The 23,992-nt window shown below is 42.4% G+C and overlaps 2 protein-coding genes across 3 annotated transcripts; both read left to right on the forward strand.

The window, feature by feature from the left end:
• The first annotated feature begins 574 nt into the window (after positions 1 to 574).
• On the forward strand, positions 575 to 18,049 carry tbc1d23 (TBC1 domain family, member 23). Of its 2 annotated transcripts, XM_085372046.1 has the most exons (19): positions 575 to 619; positions 2,204 to 2,315; positions 4,395 to 4,500; positions 5,757 to 5,961; positions 6,045 to 6,168; positions 6,445 to 6,569; positions 6,647 to 6,693; positions 6,781 to 6,884; positions 6,986 to 7,108; positions 7,222 to 7,314; positions 7,398 to 7,568; positions 7,856 to 7,898; positions 8,289 to 8,395; positions 8,530 to 8,672; positions 9,043 to 9,087; positions 9,800 to 9,888; positions 10,012 to 10,147; positions 14,899 to 15,093; positions 15,204 to 18,049. In XM_085372046.1, the coding sequence occupies exons 1-19, from the start codon at positions 582 to 584 to the stop codon at positions 15,286 to 15,288; spliced, it is 2,091 nt and encodes a 696-aa protein (XP_085228172.1). In that variant the 5' UTR covers positions 575 to 581; the 3' UTR covers positions 15,289 to 18,049. The 2 variants fall into 2 exon arrangements, with proteins under 2 accessions (XP_085228172.1, XP_085228173.1); XM_085372047.1 differs by lacking the exon at positions 9,043 to 9,087.
• A 1,241-nt stretch (positions 18,050 to 19,290) lies between these two features.
• On the forward strand, positions 19,291 to 23,938 carry nit2 (nitrilase family, member 2). Its single transcript, XM_085372292.1, has 10 exons — positions 19,291 to 19,354; positions 19,464 to 19,582; positions 19,923 to 20,043; positions 21,097 to 21,185; positions 21,263 to 21,356; positions 21,437 to 21,511; positions 21,591 to 21,669; positions 21,925 to 22,023; positions 23,074 to 23,129; positions 23,427 to 23,938. The coding sequence occupies exons 1-10, from the start codon at positions 19,327 to 19,329 to the stop codon at positions 23,525 to 23,527; spliced, it is 861 nt and encodes a 286-aa protein (XP_085228418.1). The 5' UTR covers positions 19,291 to 19,326; the 3' UTR covers positions 23,528 to 23,938.
• Positions 23,939 to 23,992: the final 54 nt, after the last annotated feature.

Consider the following 23,992-nt stretch of genomic DNA (forward strand, 5'->3'; position numbering starts at 1 on the left):
ACTATTTAAAAAACATGTTTACATTTATAACAATACTTACAACTATAATGTATATGCAAAGACTACCACACAAAATCTAAAAAACAAACTTAAGTTTCCATTTATGATTATCTGAAGTTAGGAAAATTTACATTCAAATAAAAATAACTGTCATTCACACGATCAGAGCCAAATGTATAACCTATTTGCATCGATTGCATATGTTTATGTTTTAAGTGAGATATAAAGAATTTCTGACTCCTGACTTTAGTGATGTGTCCCACACTTTCTCACACAAACACAAACTTTGACCCACGTTTAGGATCGTGTCACTGTGTGTAAATTGTTTCTTCATCACACAGGAAGGTTGTTGGGATTAAACTCTGAGGTCAGCACATGTTGATGATGTTTTCTGTTTTTCTCTGTTTGTTGATCAATTATTAACTTTTAGCGCCCAAAATCAAAGCAAACAAGTAGTTTTCTCATCAGTTTCTTATCGCACTTTGATTTCACTTGTCAATCTCGACCCCTCGTTGTTCGGTGACGTCACCGCGCATAACGCGCGTGTTGACGACATCTGACGTGTCTCCGTCAACACAACAATGGCGGATGCCGTGGAGGAAGCTCTTCGGGGCAGCTGGTGAGACAATTTGTTGTTCAGTCAATATTTTCGGAGCCTTTGTCTCGATTGTCAGACAGTCGCGTCGGATTTCTGTCGCAGATTTCCGTGTAAAGTAACTAAAGATGAGTTTTTGTGTTTAAAATAGTGTTGGAGTTTGGTGACGTTACTGCTTACCAGCTAGCCAGCTACATGACAATTAGCTAACCCGGTTCTGATAAATTAACGGTCGATAAATCTCAGACGGATAAAATAACAGCTCTTAAGTCTGTTCGGTGACGAAGTCTACATTTTTATCGGTTTCTCTGCCTCAGTGGGAAGTTTAGTAGCAATGTTAGCCGGACAGCTAATATTTAGGCGGACAGCCGCTTCCCTTTAATCTACCCCAGCCTCACTCTGTTGTTCCAGTTTTATTTTACTCTGAAATATAGAAAAGAGTTTATAGAAAAGTGCTGGTTATATCTAAAAACTTTTAAAGCAGCTGCCATTAAGATGGTTGGCATCGTGAAAGAGGTCTTCATGTGTCAGATTAAAGGAAAAACCTGAACGATAGACCAGCAGAGAGGGCTCTGGTAGCTCTGTTGGTGTGAATGGTGCGTGTCCATTCAGATCTATCGTGAAATGTTTCTACTTTGTTAAGAAAGACCTCTTCTGTGACACTGCCATTTGTCACAGTGCACGGGTCACTGAGGAGTTCCATGAGTATAAAAGTGACCTGCATTTTATACATATGTATAAATGTGTACATACAATCATCGGAGATTTTGAACAAATGCGTTAGACATTGTTCTTCTCCGGCTTCATCAAAACGTCAGATGAGGAAATATCTAAAAATGGTGTTCATCTCTTTGGAGATTTGGAGAACCAACACACAGATTCACAGGGAAGCTGTGAATGCCCCCTTTTATGATGTTGCTGTATTGTTTTCCTCTTGAGTTTGTCACCTGTCTGTATGCGGAGTTAAATTAACATGTATTTTTAAAAAAAGATTAAGATGTAAATTAAGAGCAATAAACAACACAGGGCATTTAGTAAAAGCTGACATAATTTACATAATTACACAGATGTGAATAATGATTGAGTTAAATATGAAGTTAATAATAATGCATGTTGTTAACCCTGTTGCCTCACAGCGAGAAAGTCATGGATTTGAATCCACCATCTGACCCTGTCTTTCTTTGAGTTTGCATGTTCTCTGTGTGATTACTACTCTCGCTTCACCAGTTAACTGCTGTTTCTAAATTGCCCATAGGTGTAAACATTGTCTGTATGTCTTTGTTAGCCTTGCGACAAACTAGCAACCTGTCTCTTGCTCTGTAACATACACTGCAGCCCCCTCGGGAAGATGGATGTATGAACTTAATAAAACGTAGTGCTGGACAGTACAGCACAATTTTGAAGATTGGCAGTTTTGTCGTTTATAGTGGTATTATTAGTAATAATATTGTTTCTGCATCAGTGAGCCTTTGCATGGGTTTACTCTGAACCTTGGTGTAATAATTTACCTTAAAATGAACTCTTCAAATCTTATGTTTTGTTTTCAGCCTATGAACTTTTATCTTTATATTTTGTGGGATTGTAACTGTGCCGTTCGTTACTCTTCAGGGACCAGGATCTCATTGACGCTCTTGACTCTGGTGGCTCAGACATGGAGATGGAGAGGGGCACCATCCAGGTCCAGGAGCAGTCAGCTGAACACAGGGCCAAGATGTGGAAGGTGAGAACGTTGCAGCAGTTAGATTGTGGTTTCAAACAGTTATTGGACATGTACAACATACTTTGTACGTCTGTGGACAGAAGGCAAGCATTCTTACGTTAAGGTGTGAGTAGACTGGATCATCCCTTATTGGCACACCCAAAGAAAAGACTTCAGTTATGTCTTACATCACATAACAAGAGTCAGTATTGTATGTCAAGCATGTGGATGACAATAATGATGCTACTTATAGGTGACTGACTCGTCTTGGCTTCGCATGCAAAATACCAGCCTGTGAAAAGACACGTCATCGGCTGCACCCAGTTGTAAAGCAGCTTTGAATGGGATGTTTATTGTGTCTGATAATAGGCTGTTTGATAATATCATTAGGAGACCTTTTAGTCACTGTGTAAAGTTCAGAGAGCCTTTAATTTTACACCTCATAAAATTGAATAATTTGGTTTATTATAAAAAAGTTCAAATAATGCTTAAAGTCAAATCAAACACAAAGTGTTTATCAGTGCAGGAGAGCAGATGCAAGATTTCTTTTTTCACTTTAGGAAAACCTTAAAAATGAGAATAAAGTAGGTGTAGTTTTGTTTGTGTCAAATTCTGAAAACATTCGGACCTAAAAGTAAAAATTTGCACTTTGCTCCATTAATCATCGTATAAGTCATAGACTATAAACTGAAATTCACTTGGGCCACACGTGAAATGACAAAAAATATCACGGGCCAGACATTTACATTTGATTGATATGTTATATAATAGTTATTTATTTTTAAAGCTAAGCACTCCATTTACCAAAACAAAGTAATGGATTCTGATTTTAAACAACCTGTTTCACAAGCCTGAATATAACAACTCTGTGGAGTGGGCGTCTGTTTTGTGATAGCACGTCTAAGCCATAATTCCTAGACCTCCTCCTCACCAGTCACTTTCTTTAGCTCCTCCGGGAGTCCTGGGTCTGCCTGAGGGTCATGTCCTAGTTGGACATGCCTAAAACATATGACATGTCCAGGAGGTATCCTGGTCAGATGCCCAGATTACCTCAAAAAGCTCCCCTAGAGCAGGAAAAAAGAAGAAAGCTCATTTCTACCATTTGTATCTGCAGTCTCATTCTGATCATAAGTGAGAGTGGGAACGCAGATTGACCAGTTAATCAACTGCATTCCCTTCATGGTCAGGTTTCTCTTTAACACAACACACTGGTACAACCTTCGCATCAAAGCAGATGCTGCAATCTGGAGCGTTCACTATGGTCTTCTCATTCCTGCAGCTTCAACTTGATAACTCTGTGGTTGTGTGTTTGAAAAAAAAGAAAAGAATGAAAAGTCTGTAATCGTGTGGTTTCCATGTTACAGCCTGGAGGTATGAAAATGACTGCTCATAAAAAATCTAAAGATATCAAATGAACTTTCAAAGTTGTCGGTGAGTAAATATGGCCTCCCTAAGGGAGACATGAAGAAACGTATCTTTACCACTTTGTTACTTTTCAAAGCCTGTTTTACCTGTTCATCGCTCTGCAGCTGTACTGGGGTAAACTGGAGCAGCGGTCTCCAACCTTTTTTGTGCCACGGACCGGTTTATGCCCGACAATATTTTCACAGACCGGCCTTTAAGGTGTCGCGGATAAATACAACAAAATAAAACCAGTACCGGTACCGAAAAAAAGAAGATTTATTCATAACACACGTGAAAAGGCCCAGGAAAACCGAGTTAACGATAAAAACGATAACAAAATAACGCTGAAAACCGATAAAAACCCTGAAAACCAGACATTTCACACCTGAGCCTCAACTCTCGCGGCCCGGTACCAAACGACTCACGGACTGGTACCGGTCCGAGGCCCGGGGGTTGGGGACCGCTGAACTAGAGGGTGCAGAGATTTTTTTTTAAATTAATTTCGTTTTTTTTCTCTCAAAATGTTCCAAAAATAATATCAGCAGCTTCTACAGTATTTTCTTCATGTGTATGAATTTGTTGTCCATCAGTGCAGTGAGATTTTGGCCACTTATAGCAGATCAGTCTTTATTTCCTGAATGTCAGGTCTCCTTTTCTCCCCGTGCTCAGCACTGAATCCTTGTTTTGTTTTTGCAGATTGCTCTCAATGTCTCCGGAAAAGGCGACAGCCTGGCTTCCTGGGACGGTGTCCTCGATTTACCAGAACAGAAGCTCATTCATAACCGGAGTCAGCAGCTGATCGGTGAGTAAATGTCGGTGCCTCTGAATACGTTGACACAGTCCTGACTTTTGGATTTGCAGTGAGTTTCTCAAGCGTTTTCTGGCACATCCAACTTGAGAATAAATTTTTAGTTCAGTAAAAGTCAGTGCATTATTTGTGTCAGGAATTTTGCTCTATTTTGTTTTTTGGCTCCATATCTCAACATTTAAGATCCACTGGGTTTGGCTGGTGAGGTTAAGGGGCTAAAATTCAAGAAAAAAAAATTATAGGCTGTTTGAGTTTAAAGTTGGATATTTGTGGGGGAAAAACAAGCTCGGCTTAGATGAGATTTATTTTTAAAATTAGGGATAAAATTCACATATTTGAACTCTTTGGATTATTAACTCATAAAGCATGTTAGGTCTTATCTTTAAGTCAGAAAAGAAACTAAAAGCTCATTTTCATTAAATAGAGTTGCTCTGGACTAATAGCACTGGTCTCTGTGTGCAGCTGGCTCTGAGACGACCGTCTACAAAACACAAAGTATTTAGTAATAACATCGATCTGCTGTTTGCAGTTTATCTTATTGCAACTCTTGTCTGATATGATGCGCTGCTAATGGGCTGAATATGAGAGTTTGTGCCTGTGTGATGTTGGTGATCTACTGCTAAGACTTCTGAAGCCCTGATGATCCTCCAGAAATGTTATGTTTGGTTTAAAAATACTTTCTTTAAAGGTTTAAATCTTCTCCCTAATCTCAGTTTCCTATCATGTTCCTGTGAGTTTCCGATGCTGGTGTGGGAGGATACTAACGCTTCCTTGTTGTGGTAGCATTGTCCGCCCTCCATAATGCAAAAACGCCTCAGTGGAGCAGCACTCTTGCTGCTGAAGAGATGCAGAGGAGTTTATTTACCACTTCCTACATTAGATAGAAAAAACGGGGAGTTATACCATCGGGGTAGCCTCGTGAATCATCTAGCCTGCTCTAACTTTGTACTTTTTTCCCTTCTTGTTCAGTAGAATAGCTCCCCTCCCCTCCAGTCTTTGTCACACCCTCCTCTAATTTGAAATTCAAACCAAAAGTCCCGTCATTTATTTAAAGGAGTACGGAGCTGTGAGCATGAACGGCTGTCACAAGTTTAGATAATATGCTGACGTGAAACTATGGGGAGAGATTCAATTGAATAGAAATCTGATAATAATGACATCATTTAATGCATCAATAGGAAAAAAAAAACTTGACCTATTTGGAAAAGATAACTAAAACTGCCGACCCCCTCCGTGTGTCCCATGTTTAGACCAGCTGGCAGTGTCAGAGGAAGAGAGGAGTGAAATGGTGTCCGACGTTGAGTCAGTCATCACTTTCTACTGCAAGTCGCGTAACATCACTTTCACCCCTGAGCTCAGCTGGCCGCACCTGCTCAAACCGCTGCTGGGGCTTCATCTACCCCGGAGCGACCTCTACAACTGCTTCTATGCTATCATGAACAAATACATCCCTCGGTGAGTCATCTCAGCCTCCTTGTCCCCTTCACCCCACTCACACAGACACGCAGGCTTTGACTGTAAAAGCTTTCCCGTTTCAGGGACTGTGTGCCCAAAGGCCGACCCTTCCACCTGTACAGACTACTGCTGCAGTATCACGAGCCAGAGCTGTGCTCGTTCTTGGACACCAAAAAGATCACACCAGACTCCTATGCCATCAACTGGGTATGTTGCCTCATGTTAAATAAGTTTTACAACATTTTTGCCCCATTTCAGAAAAAGATTCAGTCAAAAACAATTAACGGCATACAGCTTCAATTTTGGTGAAATAAAAGTTGGTACCAGCATTTTTACCCCTGCAGAAGTGATATTCGTTCACATACATTTACTCCATATTTTTTCATCAGCTGTTCTCCACCTGTGCAGCTCTAGAGCTCAAGTAACACTGCTCTTCATGTGGCCATGGCAAACGATGCGTCTGTGTTTGTCTCTGTTCCACAGCTGGGTAGTCTGTTTTCAAGCCACTGCCTTCCTGAAGTTACCCAGACATTGTGGGACTCGTACCTCCAGCAGGCGGACCCTTTTCTCATCTTCTTTCTCATGCTTATCATCCTCGTCAATGCCAAGTATGCAGCCAGAAAGATAATCCAGCTCGTGGCTGTTTGTGCCAGCTCTGAAAGTTTGTTTTTGTTTGTATCCTCAGAGAGACCATACTTACACAAGAGGGAGAAAGCAAAGAGGACATTATCAGTGAGTTTGTTCCTCTCTTCTCATTTGTACAGTTTTTGAACGTCTTTTTAATGTAATTAAATGTGGGGGAAAAAAATGTCATCCCAGAAATGCTGGAAGCGTCTCCTTCTCTCCTGGAGTCTGAGGACATTGAAGACTTGTTTTCACTGGCCCAGTATTACCAGAGCAAAACCCCTCTGTCGCTCAGAAAGGTGAAGCAAATAAAAACTGAGCAGTGCTGAATATAAACAAAGAGACAACGGCAGCATCTAAAAAAACCTCATTGTTTGTTTCCCTTTGTCTGTTTCTGTAGATGAATCAGAATCTGTTTGGTAGCAGTTTGGTGGCTCTCAAAGAGGAGGACACTGACCTCAGTCAGGCATTGTGCCTCCCTGTGTCTGTCCCTGAAATCCTGCAGGCAAACCAGCTGCAGCAGGTCAGTGACACTTTGAGTGGGAAATTATTAACTGTTCTCAAGTTTGCCCTGTGAGTTTAAGGAAGAAAGAGGATGTGAGGAAACTGGACTTTTTCTTTTTCTTTTTTTTTTAGGATGGGGTACGTTTCTTCGTGGTGGATTGCCGGCCTGCAGAGCAGTACAATGCTGGCCATCTGTCCACAGCCTTCCACCTGGACTCAGACCTGGTGAGGGACAGGGGCTTTAGGGATTTGTTGAAAAATATATTTGCAGTAAACGAATATAAAACAAGCTTTATGTCTTCTTACAGATGCTCCAGAACCCATCTGAGTTTGCACTCTCTGTGAAGTCCCTCCTGGAGACACAGAAGCAGTCTTTAGAGTCGGGGTCCATCGCCAGCGGAGAGCACCTGTGCTTCATGGGCAGCGGGAGAGAAGAGGAAGACATGTACATGAACATGGTGTTGGCACATTTCCTGCAGGTGAGCTGTGAAAGTGGGATCCATATATAACGATTACAAACGTTTCCTTTAGATTTTTTCAAACTGTCAAAATCTCTGTTTGCTTATAAAATAAAATAAACGAAGCAGAAGCAGGAAAGTCATTATAATTCATGCTTTAAAAAAAGTAGTAATCACTGGAAGTTTTAACTGGAAAAATGAGAATTGTGTGACCTTGTTTGGCAAAACAAATGATTTTGTGATCTTTGTGTTGCAATATTATGGATGATATTCTAGCAGATCGGCTAATTTCAAGCTTTCTGTTACAGAAAAACAAAGAGTATGTCAGCATCGCAAAAGGAGGTTTTATGGGTGAGTAGGAAAATGACAATACTGACAAGCACATTAGTCTGCATACACACAGAGAAGTAATATGAACATGGAGAGGCCTATTTTTGCGTGTATGTGTAAGTTATAGTTTTTGTAATGGTTACATCGGTGAGGTGATGCAGCAGTGGCTGTCAGTGATTTGTCAGGATCTTGTTTGGACAAATCCATCATCATTTTTTAGCATGAAATAAAGTTAAAATACTATATTCATTTCTTGTACATATATGTATGTATATAGGGTAGATAGATAGAGAGAGATATGTTTCTGAGAAACTTGTACACATCCACATTTTTATATATCTGTCTTTTGGTCACAACTGCAGTACAGAAAATTGTGAAAGCTAAAATTCACAGAGACACGTGTACTTCCAGCTCTTCAGCAGCACCTGGTAGACATGAACGTCGAGGGGCTTGACTCCTCGTACGTCCACTGGATCGTCAGCACATCTGGATCTCACAGCAGCCTCAGCTCAGCTGATGTAAGAAGTTAGGGGAGCCAGCCAACCCCCTTTATCATAAAGGACATAAACATCACAATATGCTCCACACTGGAGGTGTTAAGAGAGATCTTCTGTCTGATGGCACGGATTGTTACATTTTTCCATGAATACAGGGAGAGTCTCTGAGCGGCCCTGGAGACAGCAAAGGTGTGAAGTCCCTGGTCAACAAAATGACATTTGCTCTCAAGTCCAAGTCGGTCAATGTTAAGGAGAAGATGATCAGCTTCATTGAGAATACCTCTGCCCCCGTCGACAGGTGAGAAACTAGTTCCTCAAAACATTCACCACTGAAGCTCACACTGCAACACACACTCTCAATTTTCTGTGTAAATCATACAGTTCGCTACAATAACAGAATGCAAATTAATATTATAACACTGAAAAAAAATCAAGTTTGTGATTCTTCTCACATATCAAATACTAAAAACCAAAGTACCAGAGCGCCTTCTGAGAGCCAACTGATCCCTCTTCAGATGAAATTCTACCAGAACAGTTCAAATTGACCGTTTTTTGACATCCTGCTAGTTTGGGTTTAGTGCATATTTACACCTGACTGAAAACACCATATTTGCTTTTCCATATTTCCTGTCATGAAATTAAGTTCCTTGTGCCTTATCCCATAATAGAATATCTTTCAATCTACCCTGGCCAGAGAAGGTGATTCCAGATCGGTAAGAGCTCCCAAACATCCAGATGTTTATCACTGGCATGCCCACTGGCTGTAGACCCGCACCACTCCCAGGATTTTGGAGACTTTTAACGCATGCTTAGTATCAGCATCTCCGCCTACACCTGCCTACACTCATGTAACAACACCACACGTTCCCATACAGTACGGGCAGCAGGCTGTCTATGAGATACCGTTTCTTAGAATTTCTCTTCATGCTTTCACTAACAACATAAAACTGCTGTTTTGTCTGCACTGTCGGAGCTGCTCCAGCCTTTTAGGAAGCATTGAGTCATCTTTACATCCACAAGGTCGTCGTTTTCTAGTCTAACTCACCGAGGCCTTTGACTTCACCTTTGTTTGCTTGGAGATGCACTGAAAAGTCTGTCTTTCCATTTCATTATAGTTCTTTCAGATGATAGTCAGGGCTATGCAAAACCATAAAATAAACTATAATTTGCTTTAAATAGCCCTGAATATCATACAACCACTAATCTGTAACCCAGATGTCGAGCTAGAAATGTCTCGTTTAACCTCTTCCTTTTTGTATTTAACAGCACAACCTGTGGCAGTAGTGGGCTAATATTTTTTTTTTACTGCAGGCTGGAGGTCTTCATGCCATTGATGTTTGTGTGCAAACTGTTTAATGCACTTAATGTATAATTATCTAGTGTGACTATAATGCTCTGACCTGCCTTGTTGCCCTCTGTAATCAGGCATGTGAGCAGCAGCGACCGCGTCGGCAAACCTTACCGGGGAGTGAAGCCTGTGTTCAGTATTGCTGATGAAGAAGAGTACGATACAGGTAAAATTACAGCTAACACAGATTACAATTAGAAGAGGGTATTATTTTGTGAAATATTTAAGCATTGTGAGGGCTTTTATTTTGAAGAACAAAATGATTACTTCCATCTGATCTTCCTGCCAGATGAGATAGACAGTTCCTCCATATCTGATGATGACCGGAAGGAGATTGTCAACATTCAGACCTGGATAAACAAACCTGATGTAAAACATCATATTCCATGTAACGAGGTGAAAGAAACGGGTCACATGTTCCCCAGGTAAGCTGTCAGTTTTGTTTAGGAAACGTTTTAAATGAGTACAGTGACCTTGAAGCATATTGCATGGCAGCCATAATAAGGGCAGGTTGAAGTCTTTAAATACTAAGGTAAGGTGCTTCACTGCTTCCTGAACATAGTTCCTGATTTTCAGAGGCTCCAAATTAATTGAACAAGCTAACATACGTTTAAATACAAGGATTGTTTTTAATAGTTGGATAAAGTCTGGAACCCATGAACATCAATAAATCCTGTGTTTCCTCTGCCACGCCTACCGCGTCTGCCTTCACTTGCTGCTTGTTTATGGGACTTTCTGCTTTCAGTTTTATCTTCAGTAACTGAAAAGAGATCACGTGACTGACTTGGCCATTTCTTTTCCTTCAGAAACTCTTGGGTTGGCTTTGCAGGAAGCTTTGGATCATTATCCATCTGCGCTATAAAATACCATCCCACATGTCTTGCTGCATTTGACTAAATTTGACAGCATTAATCGATAGGGCTGTTCGATATAACGATATATATCGGACGACGATATAAAAACGTCTATCGTTTCATTTTACGCTATCGTTTGTTTCGTGGTGTGGCAAAATAAACTGTTTACAGCAATATTTTTCATGGTTCTGATGGTCACTGTAGTGGCTATATTCATTTCTTAAAGTTCTCTCTTTCTCTTATATTTTATATAACCACACTGCTGACGGACAAGCGCCTGTTTTTATGTGTTGTCCTTAGCAACAACGACGGTAACACCTTCGCGTGTCCGCTTGTTTATGTTCCATATAAACCTTTCACAATAAAGCTCAAGATCCCGTTGAGACTTTTCAAAATAAACTGAATCACATGAAAGAGCAGATTATTTACGGATGAGAAGTAAAAAAGAGCCGCCAGGTGCTAAAAAATAAACCTTAGACTCAAACGTTAGAACAGGCTTTTCCCCGCAGCACGCCGTGTAATAAATACTCACAAAGAAAATGGCGGCCGTTAAAACTTATGTCTAAAAATGTATCGTTTCATGCATCGGTTAAAACACTCGACTCCAGCTACATGACGCACAGCTGGAAACATTTCACACAAGTCGAGCTGCCCGAGATTCACAGAATTTACAGAAAATGTTACATTTTTGTGATTTATATCGTTATCGGACGATAGATGTCTGATATCGGGATATGAGGTTTTGGTCGTATTGCACAGCCCTATTAATCGACTGAATATTAAGAAACTCATTGCAAGTGTCCTGGGAACTCTCAGGATTTTCAAAGTAAAGTGTATGTCTTTGCAAGAAGAGGAGAAAATGTGAATGACTAACATTTCTTGATAATTTAATTTTCTTCACTGAAATCGTGATGCTTCCCATTGAGGTGAAAGTATGTTTTTGGCTTCTTGAGCACAGTTTTTGACATCCTTCCCTGGGTGTCAAAATTCAAATTTTATTTGTCACGTACACAGTCATACACAGTACGATATGCAGTGAAATGCTTACACAACTGCTCGTGACCTAAAGAAAAATGAAAAGGCTATGAATAAGAAATAAATATGAAAATTAAAAAGGGTAAAGGAAGGAATAAAATAAGATAAAATATATAAATTAAAGTTGAAAATAAAATAACTGTACAACAAAATACACAGTATAGAAATATATAAGAATGTATGAAGAAATATAAAAAAAAACAAAAAACACCCAGCACGCCCCTGCGGGCGGTTTATCCTTCAAGCTCGGGTCCTCTACCAGAGGCCTGGGAGCTTGAGGGTCCTGCGCAGTATCTTAGCTGTTCCCAGGACTGCGCTCTTCTGGACAGAGATCTCCGATGTTGTTCCCGGGATCTGCTGGAGCCACTCGCCTATCTTGGGAGTCACCGCACCTAGTGCTCCGATTACCACGGGGACCACCGTTACCTTCACCCTCCACATCCTCTCGAGCTCTTCTCTGAGCCCTTGGTATTTCTCCAGCTTCTCGTGTTCCTTCTTCCTGATATTGCTGTCATTCGGAACCGCTACATCGATCACTACGGCCGTCTTCTTCTGTTTGTCTACCACCACTATGTCCGGTTGGTTAGCCACCACCATTTTGTCCGTCTGTATCTGGAAGTCCCACAGGATCTTAGCTCGGTCATTCTCCACCACCCTTGGGGGCATCTCCCATTTTGACCTCGGGACTTCCAGGTTATACTCCGCACAGATGTTCCTGTACACTATGCCGGCCACTTGGTTATGGCGTTCCATGTATGCCTTGCCTGCTAGCATCTTGCACCCTGCTGTTATGTGCTGGATTGTCTCTGGGGCATCTTTACACAGCCTGCACCTGGGGTCTTGCCTGGTGTGATAGACCCCAGCCTCTATGGATCTTGTGCTCAGAGCTTGTTCTTGTGCTGCCATGATTAGTGCCTCTGTGCTGTCTTTCAGTCCAGCTTTGTCCAGCCACTGGTAGGATTTCTGGATATCAGCCACCTCCTCTATCTGCCGGTGGTACATACCGTGCAGGGCTCTGTCCTTCCATGATGGTTCCTCGTCTCCCTCCTCTTTCTTGGGTTTCTGCTGCCTGAGGTATTCACTGAGCACTCGGTCAGTTGGGGCCATCTTCCCAATGATTATTCTTGGATGTTCGTTGTCTCATCCTGGACTGTGGTGCTGACACTCACCAGTCCCCGGCCCCCTTCCTTCCGCTTAGCGTACAGCCTCAGGGTGCTGGACTTGGGGTGAAACCCTCCATGCATGGTAAGGAGCTTTCTTGTCTTTATGTCAGTGGCTTCTATCTCCTCCTTTGGCCAGCCTATTACCCCAGCAGGGTACCTGATCACGGGCAGGGCGTACGTGTTGATGGCCCGGATCTTGTTCTTACCATTCAGCTGACTCCTCAGGACTTGCCTGACCCTCTGCAGGTACTTGGTGGTTGCAGCTTTTCTAGCGGCCTCTTCATGGTTCCCATTCGCCTGCGGGATCCCCAAGTACTTGTAACTGTCCTCTATGTCTGCAATGTTGCCTTCTGGTAGTTCAATCCCCTCAGTTCTGACTACCTTCCCTCTCTTTGTTACCATCCGACTACACTTCTCCAGTCCGAACGACATTCCAATGTCATTGCTGTATAGCCTGGTAGTGTGGATCAGTGAATCGATGTCTCGTTCACTCTTGGCATACAGCTTGATGTCATCCATGTACAGGAGGTGGCTGACAACTGCTCCGTTCCGTAGTCGGTATCCGTAGCCAGTCTTGTTAATGATCTCACTGAGGGGGTTCAGGCCTATGCAGAACAGCAGTGGGGACAGAGCATCTCCTTGGTAGATCCCGCACTTGATGGTGACTTGTGCTATGGGCTTGGAGTTGGCCTCTAGTGTTGTACGCCACATCCCCATTGAGTTCCTGATGAAGGCTCTTAGGGTCCCATTGATCTTGTACAATTCTAGGCATTCCAGTATCCAGCTGTGGGGCATTGAGTCATAGGCCTTCTTGTAATCAATCCAGGCAGTGCACAGGTTGGTCAGTCTGGTCTTGCAGTCTCGGCTGATTGTTCTGTCTACCAGTAGCTGGTGTTTTGCGCCTCTGGTATTCTTGCCAATTCCTTTCTGTGTCCCGCTCATGTATTGACCCATGTGCCTGTTCATCTTAGCCGATATGATGCCTGACAGGAGCTTCCATGTAGTACTGAGGCAGGTTATTGGTCGGTAGTTGGAGGGGACCGGTCCCTTCTTGGGGTCCTTGGGGATCAGGACCGTCCGGCCTTCAGTTAGCCATTCCGGGTGTCTCTCGTTAACTAGCAGCTGGTTCATTTGTGCTGCCAGACGCTCGTGGAGTGCAGTTAGCTTCTTCAGCCAGTAGGCGTGAACCATGTCGGGCCCTGGTGCTGTCCAACTCTTCATACTGGAGACCCTTTCTTGGATATCTGCCACTGTGATGGTTACTGGACCCTGTTCAGGGAGGTCGCTGTGGTCTGCCCTCAGATCCTCTAGCCACTGAGCATTGCCGTTATGGGTTGCATCCTTCTCCCATATGCTCTTCCAGTATTGCTCCGTCTCCAGCCTTGGTGGTGCTGTTCTCTTATTGTTCCCTTGCCACTGAGAGTACACCTTTGCTGGTTCTGTGGAGAACAGCTGGTTTATTCTCCTGCCTTCTATCTCTCTGGTGTACCTCCTCAAGCGGCTGGCCAAGGCTGTGAGTCTTTGCTTGGCAGTTTCCAAGGCCTCAGGTATGGACAGCTTGCTGTATTTCTTAGGCACCTTATTCGTCGCACCTTTCTGCAACTCCGTTAGTTGGCTAGATATATATATATATATATATATATATATATATATATATATATAAAAAAACACAATAACAGCAGCTGTGCAAGTATTAAATGGACATGAAGAAATAATGTCCATGTTGTGCAATCCACATTATGTCTTGTGCAGTGCAAATATGCTTAAAGTGATTTAAGTGATGAAGTGAAAACAATGTCCAGAAAGTCCAGTGTGTGTGTAAGAACCATATGTGTGGGTCAGTACTGTGTGGTGGTGTGATTGAGAGACCGTATCGCCTGCGGGAAGAAGCTCCTCCTCAGTCTCTCTGTGTTGGTCTTCAGGGAGCGGAATCGCTTTCCTGACCTCAGCAGAGAGAACAGTCTGTTGTTGGGATGGCTGAGGTCCTTCACCATCTTCCTGGCCTTGGTCCAAGGGTGGACGAGTTTGGCTTCGATGTGCAATGAGAAACGAATAAACAAGCAAGCGCTGCGGCCACTTATTAAACATTAACTCCTAACACTGATTCTTCTTTTGTGTTTCCAGTCATTTGTTGATCACAGCCACTCACATGTACTGCCTGAGGGAGATCGCCACAAGGAAGGGCTTTGCTTACATCCAGTCCAGACAAGCGCTGAACTCAGTGGTGAAGATCACATCCAAAAAGAAGCACCCAGAGCTGATCACGTTCAAGTTTGGAACCAACAATTCAGCTGGAGTGGAGATTTCAGTGGTTGAGAGGTGCTTGTCTGCACGCAGATGAAAAACTAATCAGACATGAATTTTAAAGTAGTGGCTTTACGATTTATTAACATTTTCCCTTTCAGCTAATGTCTTTTTCTCTGTCTCAGATATTTGATTCCCAATGCGGGCGATGCCACGAAGGTCATCAAGCAGCAGATCATGAAAGTCCTGGATGCCCTGGAGAGCTCATAAATGGTGGTGGTGAGCTCGTTTTGGGAGATTAATACAAACTGTAGGAAGAGGCTCCGCCGGTGAAATCTACTCTCCCTCCTGGACAGATCCCAGTGCAGTGTTGACTGTGAAGCCCCGTGTGTCTGTCTTTGGGACATGTGGGCACACTGCTGACTGCAGACCTGTGAGCCAGGCTGCGAGTGTTGAAATATTTAGGTGCTCCGCTGTCATCCAACCATTATATTATACTTATTTAAAAAGAAATATTGGTTGTAGTGTATGTTCTTCTCTACTGTTAGTATAAAAGGGGATCTCATTACAGAGGAGCTCCACTCTGATGAGTTCCCGCTGGCCTTAACGTAGCGTACTGACCGACCAGTGGCGAACTTCTTTCATCCACACGTGACTGACCTTTTCTTTTCCACCTGAGCATTTTGATGATGACCCATTCTTTTGATGTGAGCAGTATTGAGTTTCTCGTAACATGTTGCGTAGATTTAACGATCATCTGGTCAGCATGAGTCAGCCAGCTCGGACATAACGATGCACACCCCCACCCCAGAAAAGCAGTACTGGCACATGAAGCAGATTTCCTACTGCAGTAACTGTTTTTGATAACTTTACTTTTCCAGCAGGCAGCCTTAAATATAAACTATTTGGCGGTTAGTTTATAAATATGTAATGTGTATATATATATTGTGTAAACTGCTCTGTATACAGACCTTTGCGATGTCATTTTGAAAGCATATCCTGAGAGAATATGCAGTGAAACTTGTAAACTTTGCCAGGTTTGAAGTTCCCCTTCTTTCTGATTTTCTGGTTTTATGAAAATTGATTAACCTCATCTCATAGCAGTCTGATGTAGCTCCCAGAAAGCCTTTCTGGACTACATTATGAGCACCTCAGTATTTTCTCGTCCCAGTCAGATTCACCATGTGAATGACATCCCCCGCTCCCCCGATGAGTAAATTATATCCAGAAGGCTGAAACATTAGGGAGAATGAAAACATCACACTAACGAGCTGCAGAGGTTTGAAAGGAATGGACCTGATATGCTCATTTGCAGCTCTATTTTTATTTTTGGATTCAACTAGAGTAGCTTTGCATGACTGGCAGTGCAGAATAATCCTTATTTATGTTGTCCTCCAGCTTCAGTTCATCTGTTGTCTAAAGTTCCTCCTCTTTTAAGGCAACTTGTATTCTGATTGGCCCCCGAACAGCACTGATGTGATCTCTTTGACATCATACAAGTCAAAGTGTGTAACCCCGAGCCCTGAGAGCAGTCGGAAGTCTGAGCTTGGGCTTATGGGGATTACGCGGACATAGCTGATGTGATTATTTGAAAGTGTGGCCATGTTTCATATGTTTAGTATTCGTGTATGACAGGAAATAAGTAAAAGCATATGAAGTCCACTTTAAAGACGGTTTTCACGGTGCACAAAAAGCTGATCTCATTTCTGACCCACATGAACAACTTTTCTGTCCACACAGAATAGAAGAGCAGCACAGGTGGTTCTCAAACTGTGGTGCACAGATCCACAGGTGATTATGACCAGGGGGGAAACATGGGGTTAATCCACCGTGGATGAGTATGATTTTTTTTGAAAGTACAAAAGTAGACAAGAGTTTGGTGTGGTTGTGGTGACATTTATTTCACTAAAATTCAGATTAGATTTTTTTTATTGCTATTGATCGTCTCATGTTTTTGAGTGGCAGGCGTGCTACAAAAAGTTTGAGAACCGCTGATGTGAAGTTATCACGACTACACTGATAAATGGGCCGCTGTTGACTTCTGATGGATGTTTCCCACTTACAGGCCCCAGTGTTCATCTGTGCTGTCACAGGATTTTTCGTGCTGACTTAATTTCCAAAGTGATGAAAAGCTTTAAAAAAATAAAAATTATTTTTACAGGGTGAAGATTTGTTTCCCTGGGAAAAAGGCAACATAAGAGGAAAAAGAAAATTTTTTTTGTAACATCAGTATCCAATTTCATAATCGGTGCATCCATATTTATATATAAATATATATCTCTGTCTGTCTCATGTATTAGCTAAAACCATATACTGTGTTAAGCAGTCTGCAGTCCATACTGAGCAGTTTCAGTTTGCTTGCCACTGTTGCCTTCGGCCTCATGCCTGTGACGTGCGATATGGGCACCAGCAGTGGCGTGAAGATCCTCTAAAATCGCGGTTCTGTTCGTAGAGCGGTGGTGTTTAAGGTTCGGCTGAACGGTTTTATTTTGCATGCTTTAACAGCTCCACATGGGTGTCACACTAATGTGCGATTGGTCTGTTTCAGAATTGCCACGCCCCCCTCGATCGCCGTATCTTATTCTTTAGTCATGAAATCTGCTTGGACTCATTCTTGCTTTCTTCCTGCTTATTTATTTGCTTTGAAGTCTAGTTGTGTGTTCAGCCTCCCACAGAGACCTCCAGTGTGACAGTTGCAGTTTAAACTTCAGCCCAGAGGGCATTGGCCCCTTTCTCAGACTGAAAAGCACATTTAAACTATGAGCAAAGTAGAATTCAAGACAAAATCTGTTCCCGACCCTCCCTCCAGTCTGAAGCATTCCTGTGTAATCCATGCGTTGTTGTGCTTTTCTGATATTTTCCCATTGACTGGAACATCCTCGACTGGGAGTCTTTACATTCTCTGTAACATCACTGGATCAGGCTGTCAACCACTAGTCCAGAATGCAACATGTCTCAAATGTAATTTGCACCTTACTGTACTGCTGTTATTTTCTAAGCATTTCTGTTTTTAATAAATGGAGATTATTTGACTGCACGTTTGGACACACTCATTGTGAAACAGCATTTGACATGCAGTTGTGACCAAAGGTTTTTGGACATTAACTTTAATTTTTTCTGTACAGCAAAGTGGATTGTAAACAAGATGTGATTGAAGTGAAACTCTCAGCCTTAATTCAAGGCTTTAACAAAAGTATTGCAAAATAAAATATTAAACTACAGCCTTAAGATGAACAGTATCAAGTAGAAAGTACGTTATTTGCATTGAAAATATTGTCCAATAGAAGTAGAAGGTAATGTAATGTGAAATTACTTAAAGTACAAGTACAATGAAACATTAAAAGTTTGTAAGCATGTATACTAAATTACCTTTCTCCGTGAGTCCTGCCTGTGCTGACTTTGTAAGACGTTGGTAAGTCAGTAAGACAGCAGGGGTGGGTGGTATGACCCCATGCCACCCCTCTGGACACGCCCCTGTTCTAACAACCTGGAGGAAAATTTCTCATCCTAATTTTTTTTGCTGTTTAAATCTTTGACTAAAAATTATTCAAAACCTGAACAAAATTAATTGTGGTTTTAATCATGGCCCACACTAATTTTTTCTTCATTTACTTTAGTATTATTCTGCAAAATATATTTTTCTTAGTTTATCATATTAGTCAAATAAGCAAAAAACAAGAAGCAAGCAAAAAGCAACTTATTTGTTTTATGTCCAGAGAAAAAACATTTAAAAATCTTAATCCTTTATATACTTCAAACAGGGTCACAGTCCTCCTTTTGAATATTTTTGTTTTTCCTTTCCTATATATAGCTTAGCTATTCTCTCTGCAGTGGAAGGTTTGACACTATTTGTGTACCCTGAGTAATCCCCCTATTTTTTAATCGCTGAGGTTCATTAATGCTAGTTCATCTTATTTTTTATTTTTTTTACTTGGAAATACATGTTATATTTAGGAACGTTATTACTGAGCAGAGCCACTGAGATCCTTACATCATTTTTATTGTTTATTAACCAGAAAAGTGAATAATAATGACGATCTTGTGCTGAATCGACCCACCCCCTGTGACGTTACACCGCCTTAAATCTTCACGTTTAACGACCTCAGTTTTTCATAAGCTTAAATTTATATTGTCAACTCACCTAAAAATAACACTTTCGATTTCAAAACAGTCAATATTTTTTAGTACTCTTTATTTATTTTTTTATGTTAAATCAAGAAGGTCTCTTATTTTGAAAACCAATCCGCCACCCGGAATCACATGACCGGACTGTGGCGCGGTGTAGTGAGCAGATAGTCCTGTGTGTACATGTCTACTTTAGCCAAAGTCATGTCCAGTAAGTACAGAGGTCTCCGTGTTTCGCAGTTTAATGTTAAATCGCTGAGCGCGGTTTTGAAGCCTGCGGCTCTCCGTCACTCGCTGAAGTTCCGTGTTTGTTTCCTCAGAGTTCCGTCTGGCGGTGGTTCAGCTGCAGGTGAGCAGCGTCAAAGCAGACAACCTGAGCAGAGCCCGGAGGCTGGTGAGGGAGGCTGCAGGACAGGGCAGCAAAGTGGTGCTGCTACCGGTGAGGAGGAGGAGGAGGAGGAAGGGCGCCTCACGGCTGCTTGTCAGCAGTCTGAAGTGCTTATTTTAAAATACAACCAACTAAACAAGCCAGTGTCCGGGGACAAATACAGCTGTAGATTTTATTTAAAAGACGTGTCCCCTGAGAGGACGGCGCTTTACCATTAACGCGGTGTCGTCTTTGTGTTTTTATGAACTGTTTGTTCCCTTTTCTGGACATCCGTTAGTGCAGGAATGAAATATTTCTAAAAAGTTCCCAGCACAGGACCCTCAGATGACCTGCCTTTTTGGACTGCTCAGATTTACCCTATGAGCTTATGATCTCCCTGTCGTTAACACAGGAATGCTTCAATTCTCCATATGGGACCAGCTTCTTCTCCAGATATGCCGAGAACATCCCAGGAGAATCCACCCAGGTGCTGTCGGAGGCAGCAAAGGAGAACGAGGTGTATCTGGTGGGAGGTGTGAAAGCACCCGTGGATTTAAAGCTATTACATAGAGTACATTAAAGTTCCCTTCTAATGTTACTGTAAAGGAGCTGATGATGCTTCATGTAGTTCAGCTACAGTAAGAGTTGTGTGTATCACGCTGTGGTGTTAGATCCTCAGAGTTAAAAGCTCACCAGTAGTAGAGTTGATATATAACTCCACTGTGTTTCCTGCTGTGGGTTGTCAAGACGATGTGGAAAATGTAATCTGTTTCTGGGTAAACTGTAGGAAAAATAGTGAGAACTTTGCATGTTTAACTCCTGGAAAACAGCTGCTCTGCTGCTTGCACTCTACCGTGTTTTATCCTCTAAGTGTTCCATCAGAAACCTTTTTAACAGATCCATCGCACTAACAAGCTCAAGGTTTCGTTTCACGAGGTCGGTGTATGTGCAAGTAATCCTATGAGATAAAATCTCAGGTTTAAGACTTTTTTTTTAACTCTTGGATGAGTACGATGTCACAAAGACTGATCTCTGCTGTTCAAACCTTCTGTTTCCAAGAGGTGGCCAATCAGAAGAAAGGAGAGGGGAGGCGCTGGTCTCAGGCAGAGGATGGACTGATGGGCTTCACCACGGACAGTATAAAAATAGACATGGCGATCTGACCTGTTGAAGTCCTGTTTTTTTTAAGCATTGAGTTGAAAGTTTTCTCCGTCGTCATGCTGGGTGCAAAGTACAGCAGGTGACGAGGTTTTACAGAATTCTCCCAAAGATTTATTTCTTTGGTTGTCGTGTCTCTTTCATGTGTCTCTGTCAGAGGATAAACACATGGAGATGGTAATGATCGTAACAGGGCCACTTGCCACCCAAGCGTGGTCATCGTTTAAGAAGATTGGGATAACTTTAAATCCAAGTTCAGTTCAAACTACTTTTCATTATGTCGATGTAGGTTTCCAGTTGTCCAGGTCATTGGGGTCTTAACTGAACCTTCTTTATGTTTGTGATGACATCCGTCTTTCTTGTCCAAGAGCCTTTTCATTTGAAACCTCTGGAGTTTTTAAGCTCTTACGACTCGTCATCATCCACAGGATCCATTCCCGAGGAGGATGGTGGGAAGTTGTACAACACCTGTACAGTGTTTGGCCCTGATGGAGAGATGATTCTTAAACACAGGAAGGTATGTGTGGGTCATATACAGTGTGTGGTCAGTTGCAGAGATGAATCCTCTTCATCTTTTTTCTTTCCTCCTCTAAGATTCACTTGTTTGACATCGACGTTCCCGGAAAAATCCGCTTCCAGGAATCTGAGACGCTGAGCCCGGGGAGCAGTTTATCGCTGTTTGACACACGTGAGCGACAGCCGCAGACTCTGGCTTTCTGTCTCGCAGTCTGGATGAGCATACATTGATCTGATGTGTTCCTCCTGCAGCGTTCTGCAAAGTGGGTGTTGGGATCTGCTATGACATGAGGTTCGCGGAGCTCGCCCAGCTCTACAGCAGGAAGGGTAAGCGTCTGAAAGGAGTGTTTAGATTTTGTTTTCCTGTGATGTACCAGAGCTGATTGGACTGCGCTTTTGTCCTCAGGCTGTCAGCTGCTGGTTTACCCCGGAGCCTTCAACATGACCACAGGCCCCGCCCACTGGGAGCTCCTGCAGAGGGGGAGGTCAGACTGAGGGTCATAGTCACCCACTCCCAAAAGAATAATTTACTGCAGACATGTTAGAGTCATCTTTCAGCCACATATCTGATCTGAGGGTTGAGCTTTCGTTAACCAGACATGTTACTTATAAGGCACAAGAACGCCTGAATGAACACAAGCTGAATAATAAACGCAGCATGACGAGAGCTCAGTGACTACAAACTGAGATCTGCTGCTGTTTAAATCTGCAACGAATCATTTTAATGTCTCTTTATGCAGGGCGCTTGATAATCAGGTGTATGTGGCCACAGCATCACCTGCCAGAGATGAAGCTGCCTCCTACGTGGCCTGGGGTCACAGCACCGTCGTGAACCCGTGGTAAGAAAATAAGATCAAAAATGCAGGGCGTGATAAGGCGGTTAAAGTTTTCAGAGGGACAACTTGAGGCCGTAAAAGTAGAAGAATTCAGGGTTTTAACAATGTAGAGCAGTTGGGGTGGAGTACAGATGTAGAATCAGCAAGCTGTTGTCAGAGTTTATCTCACTGCCGTCTCTGGGTAAGCTGAGGAACTCCAGTAGGAACAGTAGACAAACTTGAAAAGCAGCTTTTTTCAGACGCAAATTCATTGTAACTTTGTATTTCATGAGCTTTAAAAACTTTGTCACAAGGTTTAAATCCAGTGAAGCCTTCCTACGCTGAGCCGTTTATTGTTCGGATGCCATGCACACCATGTAAAGTGTAACTCGGGTAACAGGAGGCAGGTTAAATAGCCCACGGTGGTTTTTTGATTTGGATCTTGGCTGCTACACAAACGGCTTGAGGGAATATTTCACGTTGGCAGGCGCGACCAAAGAGCTTTAAAGTTCATCTGGGAATTTTGGCTTTTCCAGGTGTTTAGTTTCTTTCTGATGACTCCACCCCGTCGTGTTACCTGAACCTTCCTGCAGCTCCGCTGCTGTCATGTGTGGGTTTTGTTTGTCTGTCTGAGGAACAGACGTGTTTCTTTAAGCGGAGGTTGTGTGCTGGGAGCAGTTTGTTATCTTAACCTGTTCTACGGGCATCAGCTGCTGACGTCGAGTGAGTGTCACCAAGAGGTCTGAAGAGTTACTCATCAACTCTGAAAGTGTCGTCAGCTGAAAAGTGTCCAGCGACACGTCCCTGCCTGCCTGTGAAGAATCGACGGCTTACGTCATGACCGTACAAAACAGATGAAACTTAAAGCTTAACACTGCATTAGCATTTAAAGTTTTAATGTGTTTCCTGCAGGGAATCTATATGAATGTAAAATAAAAAACAACAACTAGCTCTTATAACATAGAATAAATTATTCAATACTTTTTTGTAAAAATGAAATAAGAAAATATCAACTGTGAGGAAGTTTAAAGGAGCGTTTCTTGTGCTGATTTGTGAATAATTCTGTTGTTACAGGGGGGAAGTCATTTCCAAGGCTGGACCAGAGGAAGCTGTTATTTATGCCGACATCGGTGAGGAAAAGCAGAAGTCTGCTTGTCTCTGTGGAATGTGAAAGTCATTTACAGTTATGTAATCTTTGATCAGCTGGTGAGGAAAGTGGAAAAATGAATTTCTGCTCTGAGAAGAAGTTTTAGTTCACTGCTTTAATGATTTCCTCTACAGAATAATACTAAAAAAATGAAGACCTGACAATGTAAAACAGAGAAAGCATTTCAGTCTGGCACAGCAGCAGTTACTGCACAGTGCTCGTGTTTACTCTGCCGTTGCTGTGATTGTGTCTTCTCTCTAAATGTGTCGCGTGTTTTCAGACCTGCAGTATTTGGCCGACATCCGGCAGCAGATCCCGATCACATCTCAGCGTCGGGACGACCTCTACGCGGTGACGTCAGTGCAGGAAGGCTCGAGCTGAACTCTGAACCTCGGGTCCAGCTCTTCAAATCGAGCAAAAAGGATCCTGTAAAGTCTCATCCATGTGATTCTTGTTAAAGTGGATTGAAGAGAGAAGCAGGCCTGCAGCAGCTCGCTGTCTCGCTGTCCAGCAGAGGGAAACATGAGAATCAGCTGGACAGTCGCTGATTGGCTGTTTTAAGATAACTTGAATGAAGAAACTTTGCATTAAAAGCTGTGACTTTTGTATCCAGTGCAGATCTAGTTAAAAGCTTTTTGATGAGCAGTGACTCATTTATCATTTCTGGTTACAGATGAATGGGAAGACTGGCCGCTTGTTTGTTTTCAGAGCTTTCTTTGTTTCTGAATCAGTGCTCAAGAATAAAAAACAAACCTGAAATCCAATGCAGCTTTCTTCTACTGTAAAAGAAATATGAATTCACCTCTCGTACGCCTTATAGATCTATGAAGTAAAAGAGGGCTTGGT

Source organism: Diplotaxodon limnothrissa, linkage group LG15 (genome assembly GCF_057381915.1).
Source record: "Diplotaxodon limnothrissa isolate DT_005_m linkage group LG15, D_limnothrissa_male_GT1.1, whole genome shotgun sequence".
NCBI lineage: Eukaryota > Metazoa > Chordata > Actinopteri > Cichliformes > Cichlidae > Diplotaxodon > Diplotaxodon limnothrissa.